The 14165-nt window shown below is 40.7% G+C and overlaps 1 protein-coding gene across 1 annotated transcript in view; it reads right to left on the reverse strand.

Moving 5' to 3' along the window:
* Positions 1-7110: 7110 nt before the first annotated feature.
* Positions 7111-14165, reverse strand: part of FAM189A2 (family with sequence similarity 189, member A2) — a gene marked incomplete at its 5' end in the record, with an annotated part of 18627 nt that continues 11572 nt past the window's right edge. Inside the window, 4 exons of the mRNA XM_008939658.1 lie at positions 7111-7299; positions 8380-8669; positions 10558-10707; positions 13881-13953. Of these exons, the coding sequence (XP_008937906.1) occupies positions 7111-7299; positions 8380-8669; positions 10558-10707; positions 13881-13953 (702 nt within the window). The remainder of the gene's footprint in view (positions 7300-8379; positions 8670-10557; positions 10708-13880; positions 13954-14165) is intronic.

Here is a 14165-nt window from a genome sequence, read left to right on the forward strand (position 1 = left end):
TATAAATATATGTGAGCCTGGAATGTTGATACTGCACATCTACCGAATGTAATTCCTCTGATGTTTTTTGCCACAGGTCTCTGACCTCTGTAATGAAGCTGCAGTGGTTTGATTTGGGGGGGTGGGCATGGGGGACAGGAGTGAGCTTTTTTGGTTTGGATGGGGTGGGGGGGCATCTGGCCAGCTGTTCTGTTGTGATGTATCTACTGTGCTACATTCCTTTATTTAACAGAGTGCTAATGTCTGTAAGATTTGCAACAATAAAATATGAAGCAAAAATACTTCAGACAAGGCTGAGAGTTTGCTCATACTGATCTAGGGGTTCGCTTGCCCATACTGAGTGCATGAGTGCTTGGAAGGTGTCTGAACTTATCTTTTCCCACTCGGTCTGGAGTAATACTGTGTATGTTTCTGCAGATGCTCTTAATACTCTTGACTCTAACCAGTACTCTTAACTTGATTTTTAAAGCAGCATTATGCTCCTCAATGAAGCTGATTCCTGTTTACCATGTGAAATGTCACCATGTTTGCATCTGGCAAAAATATGCTATTTCAAGACGCCTTTAATGTGACAGTAGTATTATCTCATTGTCTGAATAGATTTAATATGCTTCTTTTCATAAATGAGGCCTTGCTATAAAGTCTTTACACTTACTATTATTTCCAAAACCACTGTTTTTCTTTGAAGGTCATAAGCATGGTTTATTCTTGAAGACCTAATACCCTTTGAATAAGAGATAGTATTGTGGTATGTCTGCCCTTAGAATAAATTGTGGAATGGCCTGTGCTAAGGTTAAAAAATATTTGTGTAATGAAAGACTGATTATGAAAAACATGATGGTGTTTGAAAGTCAGTCAATGAAAACCAACAGAGGAGCATTTCTTCAAGTGAGGCTTCATAAGATTTTCTGTGCTTCATAGTTTGCCATGAGTACTTTGCACCTACAGAAATTAAAGCATATGCCACAGCTGCTTCATAAGAAAACTAAATGTGGGGTTTCAGCTCCTGAATGGTTCTGCATAACATGAAATACAAGTACTGCCAACATGGCAGAATGACCTATTTCACCTTATTTGCCTGAGTGATAGATTGGAGAAAGTGTGAAGTGGCTGGTAAACAGTGCAGCAGATGATAGGCTGAGCTTGCTTTTTGTGTTTCCCTGTGTGCCACTCTCCAGCTTCCTGTTTATTACCGTTCGTGTTAAAGCTTCACATTCTGGTTTCTATATTATGACCTTATCTGCATTTCAGTGGTTAAACCTAGGTCTGACTTTTCCTTTAGCAGTACAGGTACAGATCTCATGGATTTGCTGTCTTCACAAGGGACATTTTTCTTGCTCTCACCTCCAGCGTGGCTTGGTTCCACAGTCAGAGGACACACAGTCCCCACCACAGTTCCAGCACCCTGTAGTGCCTTGCAGGCTGGAGAGGTGATGCTGATACACTGGGGACTGACAGTGCCTGAGATCAGGACTAGGGTTGTGGTTTCAATCAATATTCAGGGCTAGAGCATAGGGTAGCAATCCTGACCTGAAGAACTTTGTACATGAAGAGACTACTGATCCCCATGTCTGCCTGAGCAGGCCCTTGCCTGTGCTGCACTGCTCTGTCCTGTCTGTACAGTATGGCCTTCTAAGATATCCCTCAGCCACAGCATAAATGTAGCGGGTTGGTTAAAAAAGAGGAGCCTACAAACAGCCCCCACTTGGTACTGATGGTGACACTATTTGTGCGTCCTTGCCTTTGCCTAGAAGTGCAGCATAAATTCTTTTTTTGTTTGACAGTAGAAGTGATGGAGTTGTTTTCTTCTAAGAAAACCTTGTAATACCTCAGACAACCAAAATGAGGCAACCTTTGCATCTGATCTGCACAGCTAAGTTGCACCCTAATCATAACACCACTTTGATGCTGCATAACTTGGGGTTCTCAGCATCTGAAGGGATATAAACTTAGCTATACTATCCTTTCTGCTTATAACATTAGCTCTAATAAATAGCATTTTATTTGAGACTTCATGTCGTCTGAGTGCCTTTCTTACTGGGATGACAACAAACCAGCACCTCCTGGTGCAAAAAACATGCTAGGGAGTTTTGGTTTTGGTTCTTGTCAGTAAGGCAACAATAATGTCCTGACGTTAACTGATAAGGTCACTGAGCCAAAAGAGCACTCCTTTCAAACAGTTTGTATTTTAATTACAGTTTGCAAATTAACAACCTTCTTTTATAAAGCATAGTTTTAGAATTCTGAGCATCAGTTTTTACTGAAAGCCCTCTTTGTGTCTGGAGGTCTGCATTTTACCACGGGAGCTTTTAATTAAAACTGTATTGCTGATAATTTGTAAGGTTCTTCAGTACAGATGTTGACAGCTGCTTCCACAAGAATAGTGTGTAGTTATACCCCATAACAGCACGTTATCAAACTTCAAAGCCAAGAAAGTTTTTCTGTATTATACCTTTAAATAAAGAGTAACACAAAATTCTCAGATTCTAAGTGTGCATCCTGGTAGGTTTTCTATCTGGCTTTTCTGCAGTGTGACAACCACTGAATAGTGATTTCATTGGCCACCACAATGAAGTGTAGCTGCAGGTCCTAAGTTGTATATAATAGTCATAACTTGTTAAGGAAACTGCTAGGTGTCAGGAATAAGGTGTATATATACATATGTCAAACAGAATTATGTATAAAAGGACATTATGAATCTTCATGCTGACATTTTTGAGAGAGGGCAACAGTGGAAACTGAGGAAACCAAAGAATTTTAACATTGTGTTAAGAGATGCTTCTCAGACCTAGTGCAAACCAAGTAACTGCAGCACATATGGGAAGGGAGCTGTGGTTCATTCTTAAAGAGGTTAATTGTTGCTGTAAATGCCAATCTTTACTACTTCTGTTTCTTTAAAATACTAGAAAAGACATTGAAGTGTGGGGGTTAAACCCCCAGCCCTGAATGAGAATTGGCATATGGATGATATCCACAGCCAGGCAAGAAAGACCCTCCTGACTGGTTTTCACCCAGGGTCTGGCCAGCCTTGGGTGGGAACTGATCAGGAGATCACCACCAGCTGCCCCCACCTTCCACAGTAACTTGGAGGTGGGACAAGAAGCCACCTCTGTAAGAACTGACTCTGCTTGCAGTGGAGTTGGGAGCTCTGCCTGCACAGTGGATGTGCTGTGTGGGGATTCTGGCTATTGGAAGAGCTCCCTGACTCTTCATGGCAAGTGGAGTTCCCAGGACAGCAGTGCCAGAAGATGAAGCTGTCTCTGAGTCCCCGCTATATATATGACGGGCTCATGGCCTGGCTGCTCCCATTGCCCATGGCTTGGCCCCTTGCCCAGCTCACTCCTTCCTTCACATCCTTTGCAGTGGGTGAGTGCATTGACTTGTTCTTCCCCCTGGTTGTCCAGCGCTTTGGGTCTCTAGCGTGTGATGTGGGAGCAGAGGGAGGAGCTTGGCTGCTGGTCTGCTCGTTAATAATAATATAATTCTGTGCTGGGCAAGTGGTCAGCAGATGAGACATTTTCTGCCTTCTCCAGTACAATGTTTTTGGACGCTCTGATTTTCTCCACTACTGAAAATCTGGCATGACTGCTTTCTAGAAGTCTAACCTCCCTTGAAACCTAATGTCTATTTAAAATGCTTGTATTCAAGCTCAGCCAGACAACATATCTGTAATTTATGCTAATTCTCATGCTTTCACAGCAGAGGTTTTGTGCAGAATTTTTCACCATGGGATGATTTTACCAATGAGCACCTTAGGAGGGCAGAAAAATGTCTGAGTCCTGAGCAATGGACTGACATGCTTGCTCCCTCTACCACTGTATAGGGGTAGGGGAAACAGGAGGAAGACATAAGAATGACTTTCAAAGAATTAAAGTGAAACCAGGTATATTTTTTTTTTCCCTTTGAGTCCATCTATCAGGATTATCCTTATGATCAGCATCCACTTGCCCACTAATGCTTCTTCCTCCTGTCCACCCTGTCACAGTCTGCAGGTACTCTGCCTTTGCTCCCTGTTCCATCTGCATTTGCAAATGGAAAAGGGCATTAGAAGTTTATCTTTGCAATGTATGATAGCTCATAAAGCTAGTGGTTTTAAAAAAAAAGAAAATGCTGTTGGGAGACTGGTTCAGATGAAAGTGATTTGCATAAACCTTTCCTCAATGGATTAAAAAATACATTAGGAAATTAAAATTATTCTTTTACCAATGGCTGCACTGTCACTGGAACTGTGGTGCTTAAAGCGAGTTGTAGACATGTAGCTTTTGAAATCTTTGCCTCTTTTAAACTTGTTGAAATAGCATTAAGCGTGGCAAGTGTCCTTTACATTATCTCTTGCTCACATTGTAAGGAAAATAAACCCCTGGACCATGGTACTGTGTCTGTGGGTCCTTAAAGATAATTAAATTAAAACTTCCTACATTGCTTGGGTATATGGGTAACTTCTTTTTTTTTTTTTTTTTTTAAACTTGCAAATATCATCATTCTAGTACTGCTAGAGAAACTTAACTTGTATCTTGGAAAACTACTCAGATTCCAAGAGCATTATTTTGCAGTAGATTCGCTTCCTGTCTACCAAGCATTTAATCTCTTCTGGACCAGTGAGCTACCATCAGAGGGATGTGTGGGATGGGCTGTAAATTCAGGGCAGTCAAGGTGCAGCATTCAGTTAGTGACTGAAGGGTCTGAGTGATGATGGACGGAACACTCCTCAGTGATGTGTAGTCCTTGCAGTTAGCACAGACCGGCCCGTTCAGTCCCTAGCCAGTAAGGGTGTCAAGTCAGTAGTACAGAAGAGTTCAGCCTAGCTACAGGAACTAACCTGCTTGGTGTTTAGGCCCATCTCCCAAGAAGTATGTGAATTCCAGCATTTTTTACACACTGATTCAGCTGCCAAATTTGTGGGTGTGTTACATGAGAACACAGAGAACAGACAGGACCCTGCTCTGACAAAGTGCTTCGGCTTGTGCATTCTTCACCTGCAGCAAGACTAGTTGCCTGTAGTGTATTCTGGGCAACCTGAAGCACTCCTCGGGGACCGGGACCAGGTCTTCCAGAGAAGCTTGTGAGAACAGAATTGTGAGTAAGGTTCACAGTATGAGTTTGTACTTTTTTTTCCTCTGATGGAACAGCTGCTGCTGCCACATTCTTTCTCTTGGTGTCTGTTAAAGCATGACCTGCTAAAAAAAAATTGGGCTGTTTTTTGTGCAGGTCACAAAGTAAACAGCTTACCCAGGTAATAACTTGATTGATAGGTTTTATAAATAATTGTGGTGCTCATCCTGGAGTAATCACTTCATCAATTACAAATTAAGAGCTATGGTAAGTATGTAGTTTGTGGAAACAATTTTTTTTCTCTCCTGTTACCCGAAACACGTACCTGCCTTTTACCAGCCATTGGACAGTGCTTAAACTAGCTCAGCTTAGTTCTGTTCCACTAGGAGAATGGACAACTAAATGAACAGTGATCCAGCATAAGCTTAGTTTGCATCCTGACTTGGAACCCAGGGACCTTTGCAGATGATTCTCCCACTGGGGTTGCAGGAACTTTTATATAGAGTGTGACAGCAAGGTAAGAGCTGTCAAGAAGGACAGTTTGCAATGATGGGGCACACATAATTTTCCTCTACCACAACCTAGTTTTGAAAGGGCAATGATTAACTGGGAAAGGAAGTTAGTACTGAAGATCTGAAAGAACTCCCACTTAACATGATATATGTAACAAGAAAAGTTGGGAGTTTTAAGTGTGATAGATTTGCAAAATATGTAACAGAGCTGAGGTAAAAGCTACTACAACGAAGCAGTGCATTTTCATCATATTTTCATTCTCCAAGACAAAATCCCTCAATTCTTACTTGCTATGCTCTTACTTCTGGGAGCAAAATGTAGCCACCCATCTGGTGCTCCACCAAACTCAATACCCCTATTGAATTTCCTCTGCTAGACAGGAAAAATAAAACACCAATTCCCATATTGAGATAAGCATTTTATTTTATTCAAGGTACCATCTTTAATTAGTCAAACCATGAAGCACAGTTTCAGCTTCTGAACAAGCTTAATTAAAACTCACTTTAAAGCTTTTTGTGTTTCAATATGAATGGTGTTTAATAATTTGTAAATGAAGACCTATCACTAAAATAGCATCAGGATTATTCAGCTACCCTACTAAGACACAGAAGGCTACAACTACCTCTCCAAGCAAAATTGGTGTGCCTGATCCCAGCCTCTGGAAATACTTAGTGTATTCTGAGGTAGCAGTATAGATATAGAACAGAGCTTAAAAAAACTACCTGCACCAACAGCTTCAGCCAACTAGTGTATGTATTTATTAGCCAGAGGGTGGCTGCTCACTGTGGCCTTGTGGTTAAAATTGCCAAAACAATGCTAGACTAGGTATCAGCAAAAAGTTCTTCAGCACAAGGGTGGCAAGACCCTGGAACAAATTGCCCGAAGAGGCTGTAGATGCTCCCTCACTGGATGTGTTCAAGGCTAGGTTGGATGAGTCCTAGTCGAGTTTAGAGGTGTCCCTGGCCATGGAAGGGAGGTTGAATTAGATGATCTCTATCGTCCCTTCAAACCTAAGCCATGCTGTGGTGCTAGGATGAAGCTAAGATGAAGCTAAGATGCTAGTCACCTGCACAGGATTTGAGATGGCTGTGTACATGCTTCCACCATGGATGGCAGCTGGTACCCAGCAAGTACCAATACAGGGAATTAAATTGCCTTATACCAGAAGACCAAAAAGTAAAAACAAGTAAAAAAAAGTAAAAACTCTCAGCCCATTAAGCCAAGGCACAGAGCCATTCTTCACTGTTTGTCTTGTATGTGGAGTAAGAACAGCAAATCCACCCTAAGTCGTGATAGACTAGAGAGGTGCCTCAGGATGGTCCCACATCGCAAGCAGCTCAGTCACAGCTGAGAGCTCCATCAAGGCCTCACTGCAGTCTGCTCTGCAGAATGAGCTTCCCCTTAAGAGTCTGAGCCTAAGGCTATCAAAAAGAAAATAGAAATGGATTACTGACATACTCGTCCACCTTCTCTCGTCAGAGATCATTTTCCTGTGCAGCCTGCCTGTTTGACAGAGTGCTCCACTGAGGAATAATGAGAAACCAGCTAAAGTGCAGTTTCCCTGACAATGCCAATATGACTGTGAGGCCGTTCACATTCTCTCTGGATCCTCCTCTCAGCTAGCCAATCTTCATCTGTGGTGGAAATACTCAGGTCACCACAGGTCTCCAGGTGCAGCAATCCAGAATACTGTCTGAAAGGTAACACACGGGCTTGCTGGGCAGGTGCCATCACCTTTGAAAGAAAAAAAAAAAAGGACAAATCAGATTTGGTTTTGGGCTCTTGTTCCATGAAGACAGTTTCTTAGCCAGCTAGAGGAAGTTAGTTCTAGTGTTATTTCTAAAGAATAATAAAAAAAGGTGAGACTAAAACAGCTATTTGTCAAAGAGTCATGGGAAAAGCAATCCCAATTAAGAAAAAGAGTGGTTTGTTGGGGTTTTTTTCTTCCCAAAAATCTGCACAAGAACTAGCTCACTCCAAATCAGTCAGGTATTGCTTAGTAGGAATCTAAATATGTGCTTCTGTAAAGCCGCTGTACTTCAGTAACATTCACACCAGTGTGATAAATTAAATTCTCATAAGAATTTTTTTCGCTGTTCCTGTCCTATTTGTTGAGGCTTTTGTTATCTGGAGGCTGCAGTGGGAAATCTCACTTTATTTGCAGAGCTTTAATGTGTTTTGCGTGGTAATTCAAACGAAACCATTTGTCACAGCATATCACTTGTACCATGTGTCAATTGTGTCAATCAATTCATCTGGTCTGTAAGCTAGCAAAACCTTTGTTTTATGAAGTCTGTGATGTCTGAAACTTCTCAATACTCATTCCATTGTAAGCACATATTTTCTACTTCATGCTTCTCTCCTTTAGTCCTAGGTCTTATTTTTATTCTTGAGCCAATCACAAAAAGTTGCTGCTAGTGGGTTTACATGAAAATTCCCTTGTCAGCCTCCATTCCTTACAGCTTACCATAGTAAATGCTTTAGAATATCTCTTCCCTCCTGCTGCCACACTCATTATGAAAGTCATGTTACTTGCATTTCATCATTCTACCACAGAAGACCATCTCCTTCAGCTTTTAAATACACATATTTAGTCTTCTGAAAACCTTCCTAGCTGTGTGCTTGATAAAGCAAGAGACATCATAGGTGCACAGCCTCCTGCACACTCCCCGAATAAAACTAAAACACGGATGGAAGCTAATGGCATTCAGAAAACTTTGCCATACAAAGCACAGTGGCAGACCTAAACCTATACTCCCAAACCAAAGCCAGCAGGTTTCCATGTCACCTGATAAATGCAAGTAATAAAACTACCTGCTCAAGGAAGGTGGCACTGCTGATGGCTTCTGCCATACGTTTCTCATCTGATTTTAAAACAGACTTGATACTTCCCACCACTTCATGTATGTCAGGGTTCATGCTGCAGGAAGACTGCTCTAGAATCCATGCCACAAGCTGTTTGGTGTCTTTGTAAGACCTGTAGTCTACCAAAGACTGGGCTCTTTCTCTCAAATCTCTTCTCGTCAAACTCTTCCGCAAGGTCACACCACAGAGGGATGCTTTTACTTCAGTCTGTATCGCAGGTTCAGAGCTGAGCACCACCCCTGAAAGACCAAACAAAGCAAACAATCCACTTGATTCACAGTATGGTTGGTTCTTCAGCAAGTAACCCCCGAGATTTCATTCTTAATGCAGTGATGATGCAGTGCACAGTTTAACAACATAAAACTTAACAGTCTGACATGCAAGGCTCATTCTATACTGGATTTACACAACAGAAAATGCCTGTAAACTAGTCATACACAGCTATAGTTGAGAGCATATCAGATATCAAAGAGTCTGATGGGGTATTTCTGAGAAAGCTATTTCCCATTTTGTGTGTGCATTGGTTCCTCTCACTTTTGTTTCTGTTCTGAACAGATCTGAAATGAGTGCTCAGTGTTAATGTTATCATACAGTCGTATGAAACAAGTTAAGCAAAGCTTAGAAGCTTTTTTAACAGCTTCTAAACTTTTTGTAACTTGTGGTTATTACCAGTTGCAAAATACCTCAAAATAATTGCTTGTCAAGCTGGAGCCTAGTAATACTACAAAATGGGAATTTAATGAGGAAAAAAACCCAAACCAAAACAAATGACCATTCAAAATTACCTTGCAAGGACTGAACTAGGGACAAGAGGCACTCAGTTCCACTGCCTTTGGAACACTGCCTAAATGACAATTGCCAATTTTGAACACTGCCTAAATAACAATTGCCAATTTTTAGCGCTGTTAAAAAAAAATAAAGAGCACCTAGAGGCTATTGAAGAAGCACTTCAGTGTCTGGGTTTACACCAAACATGCCACCACCAGCAGGAGATGGAAAACGTTCCAGCAGGAAAAGCCCTGACCAACTTGAAGCAACTTCCATTGTTCTGTTGCAGCTGAGTTCCCTTCCTACAGCACTCATGTTTTTAACTCTCAGGTCAAGTGCTGAACAGGCCTAACCTCAGTTACACCAAGCCTAAAGCACCCAAATGCTTCTGACTGGTGGAGTTTTTCTACAGCAGAAATGCTCTACTCTCACAGCTAAAAGTAGGCTCTGTGTCATGTAGCTTTTGCTTCAGCAGCAGATTCTCTGGAGTGCTGTGGTGGAAGTTGATAGGAGGAAAAGAGAAAACATACGAAGTAGCAGAGACATAAAAACATTCCACAAAACGGTGTTATCCAGATAGGCATGCTCCCAGTATTCCAAAAGATTTTTTGATTGCTAATATGTATCAGCAGCCACTACGGGGATTCCAGTCCTATAATAAAAACTGCAAGACTCTTGACTAGTGGAATTTTAAGACTATCAACAGAATCAAGGACTCAGAATTCACACTAGCAGTTTTCCTACAACAGCTGAACTGGATCAGCAACACTAAAGTGGCTGCAGCAAACTTCACCAGCTCTCCACTGTGGTGTTTTTTTTTGTTTTTGTTTTTGTTTTGTTTTGTTTTGTTTGTTTGTTTTTGTTTTTAATTTTTTGTTGATTTTTTGTTTGTTTGTTTGTTTGTTTCATGCTTTGAGGAGCAAGAAAAGGGTGAAAAATTGTAGGCTAATACTAAATACTTTGCTTTAATGCTAATTTTTTGCTTTAATGCTTGTTAATTTTTCTTTAAATTGACCACATTGACAATGGCACTTGCAAGCTTTTAGTTGCCATTGTACAAGTACACTGAGAAATCTTATGTATGTGCTCTCTCCTCATCATCTTCCACCATCTTTTCATCACCCCCAAATTAGCAAAGCCTGCTACAGACCCTGTTCCTAGATATGAAAGCCTAAACCGCAGCAAGGCTAAGGTATTGGGTAGAGAAGACCTGACAAAGTACTAACTACTGTAACATAGCTACTCTGCTGGGAGATAGCAGCTGACTTCTCCAGGTACTAGGTTCGTGTTACTTACTTTCTGACAAATCCTTCTTTTAACGACTCAATAAACAAACACTGACAGAGAAAATCAAGTCACCTTGAAGTAGCCGGCAGTGCAGCACAGGTTCACTTTCAGACCGTTTCTGCAAGGGATTGAAGACTGGCACACATGCGCCTTCTGCAGGCATCTGGCTTCCATCCGAAGGTGAAAGGCTCACTCTGCTGGAAGGCTCAGGAACTTCTTCACCTGAGTGGTTGGCAATAGTAAAGATGAAAGAAAAACAGGTATAGTAGCACAGATCTGCAGAAACTGTTATGAGAGTTCACAACTGATTTTTTTATATCCCTCTCCTGCAAATCTGTAATGACTGGAGACAAAAGCCTAGAGGTGTATGTATGTGTGCATGTACCCACTCCCACCAGTAACACTGGTCAAAAGCCTGCAGAAGCCTGTTCAGCTTTATGCCATGGGAGTAAAAAAAACCATACAGCTTTGCCTAGTATAAACCTCACCTTAAACTACCTAATCAGAGAGAAGGGAGGTACAGCTTTCTTGGGAAAGAAAACTAAGTCTCATAGAGCCTGAAATCCTCCTGCATATAAGCAGTTGCATCTATATATGAGAGCATATGGTCAGAGAGGTCAGCCACTGTTTGCAACTAGGAAGCTCATAAATCAGTCACTAGCCCTTATATGGGAACCCAAAATCTTGTTCTATGAGGTTCTTTACTAAAACAAAGGTTTTCCTGAAATCTCGAGGCATGTTTTGTCTTCACAATTAACCAACACCCCTCCTTTTTCTTCATCTGAAATTACATGCTTTGATTCACACAACTGCCTTTTAGTGAACCAGACAGGATGAAGCGATGTGCGTCTCACCAAGCCTGGTTCTGTAACTTCATCTGATGGCACCTGGCATCTTACAGAAACCAATGTAATTGCTCGTGAAAGGGCAAAAACCAAATTAATGTAATCAGTCTTTTATTCAGAACTTGGCAAATGTGCTGCTACTCTAACAAATGTGCCAATGACTGGAGCATATGAGAAAATTAAAGCTTGGATGATACACACCTGTTGAGCACAGCACCTTATCTCCTACACAAATGCAACCTAGAATCTCAAGAAGAGCAGAAACAGTGACAAAACCTATATAAAGCACATACCAGTCTGGAAAGTCAAAAGGTATTGTTGCCATGACGAAACATCCAAAACTTACAGTACAAGGAAATAAGGGTGTGTTTAAGTCTGGTAGACATAGCAATATTATATATTAACCACAGTGGTTTAGTTTGTTTTGAGAAACCGAGGAAACTCATTGTAGAAACTATCTATGCTGCTCAGAAACCCCTTACCTATCCCACCTTGATTTGAATATCAAGAATTGCAATCAACAGAAATATCCAATGATTTTTTGTAGAATAGGAATATTAATAAAGTTACATAACTAAGAGAACAAATAACTGTAAAGGTTAAATTTAATAGTGAGAATAGTATGCATTTTTATGTAAAAAGGACTAGATAGCCATGGACGGGTGGATAGATAGATAGACAGACAGACAACCAAAAAAAAAAGGATATAAAAGAGTGATCAATGTAATATAACTGAGCATGCATGGTGGAGTTATTCCCCATCCCTGCTCAGTCCCTGGGCAAGGTCAGCCCGTGCTGCAGGAGCAGGGGGAGAAGCACTAGAGTTGGACCAAGCCTCAACACTGTGCAAGCGCTGCTTATCATCAGCCAAAACATTGGTGTGTTATCAATACTGTTTTGGTCAAAAATCCAGAAGAGCACTGTTAAAGCTGCTATGAAGAAAACTAACTCCAGGGCAGCCAGAGCCAGCACTCCTCCTCAATTACAAATAAAGGAAAAGTTACCGCTCAGCATATTTCCTTTTCTTAATTAATTGCCCCTCGGAAGCCTTGGCACCTAGAAGAAGCAGTGTTAATTTTCTTTATTAAGATGCTCACTTTGTTCTTTTCTGAATTTAACAGCCAGGCTGAGATTCAAATGTCTCTCCAGTCCTTTTTATTAAACAATAAAAAAAAAAAAGAAGGACAAACCAGCGAAGAAGAGAGGGAGGAGAGTACAATTTATCAGATGCTCAGGTCTGCTTGCTGGCAGAGAATGCTCTTCAATACATACAAAACCTCAAACAATGCCTCATGATAGCTTTTTCTCTTCCCCTAAACTTTCATGACTCCCCCTTACAACAGTTGCATTTTCTGTAGTGCTCTTTTCCCAGTTTTCTTTCTCATAACTTCAGTCACCGTGCAGCCTTATGTTTGATATCCCATGCTCATTTGTGCTCAAAGCGCTCAGACAAAACAATGGCAGTTTTACCAGTAAGAAGTTATTGACAATTAAATCTTTTTCTACAGCTCTTCTGAATTTCTTTCTGGTTACCACAACTGGTAAGATATCAGAAGCATCCAAGTGTTTGTTTTCAGAGCTAGGTAGACTGCCAGAGTGTATGGGAAGTTCAAAAGACTTGCTATTTTATTTACATAAAGTATGGGTTTATGTAAACATTTTTTTTGCCTACCACCACTTAGCAAGGACAATTTCAGCTGATAAACTTCATGCAGAAGTTTTCCTATAGCTTGAGAAGTAGGTTGGCAGAAGAGAAGTAACAGTCAAATGAAGTATTTGGGGCTTCCCCTGGTCCTGCCCCAAAAGTCTTCACTCTTTATATTCTTGTGGTGTGATTGTTGTGCAGATAGGCACACAGCCATTTGTTGCACAAAGACAGTCTGCCCCTTAATGGCAAATTCAAATGAAAAATGGAACAGATTTTCACTGGGGTTGTACTGAAAAAGTTGCCTGTGACTTGATCTGAGAGCAAATAATGATTAACTGCAAGTGTATACCACAACAAAGATTAGGCTGAAAACAGCTTGGAACCATTTCCATAGTTTCCTAAATCAATGCTGAACAAAGCTTGGCGTGGCCTCTGCGTGTAGTCTAGCTGTATTCTGTACCAGTATGCAGAAACCATTTAGTAATTCTTACAGTGCAGGATGAATAATAGCGTAATTCCCACATTTAGCTCAACACAATATAGCATTATTTTAACCTATTCATATTTTCATCAGCAAGAAAATATCAACAGGCACCATTATGTATACAAAACAAAATAGAAGCACATATACATATGCATATACATATATAGACAGAGTCAACAACTAACCTGTAGGATACTAAGAAGGAAATATACCTTTCTTTTTATATCTTAGGAGCAAACAAATTTTTATGTATTTCAAACATTCATCTCTGTTCCTACTGCCCAAAAATAGGTGACTCTGTATTTCTGGCTTCCTACCAGAGTGGCTGTCTTTCAAAGAAATAATAATGTTACCACATTAAGTGATCTGGGTTAGGCAGAATAGTTCCAGAAAAAAAAATTTAAAATGTACTTCTTACCTTGAGAGGCCTGCCCAGCACTCATTTCCTCCAAACCAACATCTTCCTCAACACTTATTTGTACTGCACCTTGCTGAAATAAAACAGAAAAGCTGAAAAATCGCAAGCCACCACCTTTTTTTCTGATACTTTCTAAGAACTGCAATATCCACCTCAGAAAGTGAACCCTCTTGCTAACTGTACGGTCACTATGTCATATGTGTTTAAAACCACTGCAAAACCAAGACTAGCGAATATCTAAAATTAATGCTCGTTATGTAGGTCAGCTAATTTTATCCTGCTGCA

Source organism: Merops nubicus, unplaced genomic scaffold (genome assembly GCF_000691845.1).
Source record: "Merops nubicus isolate BGI_N331 unplaced genomic scaffold, ASM69184v1 scaffold20514, whole genome shotgun sequence".
Classification (NCBI taxonomy): Eukaryota; Metazoa; Chordata; class Aves; order Coraciiformes; family Meropidae; genus Merops; species Merops nubicus.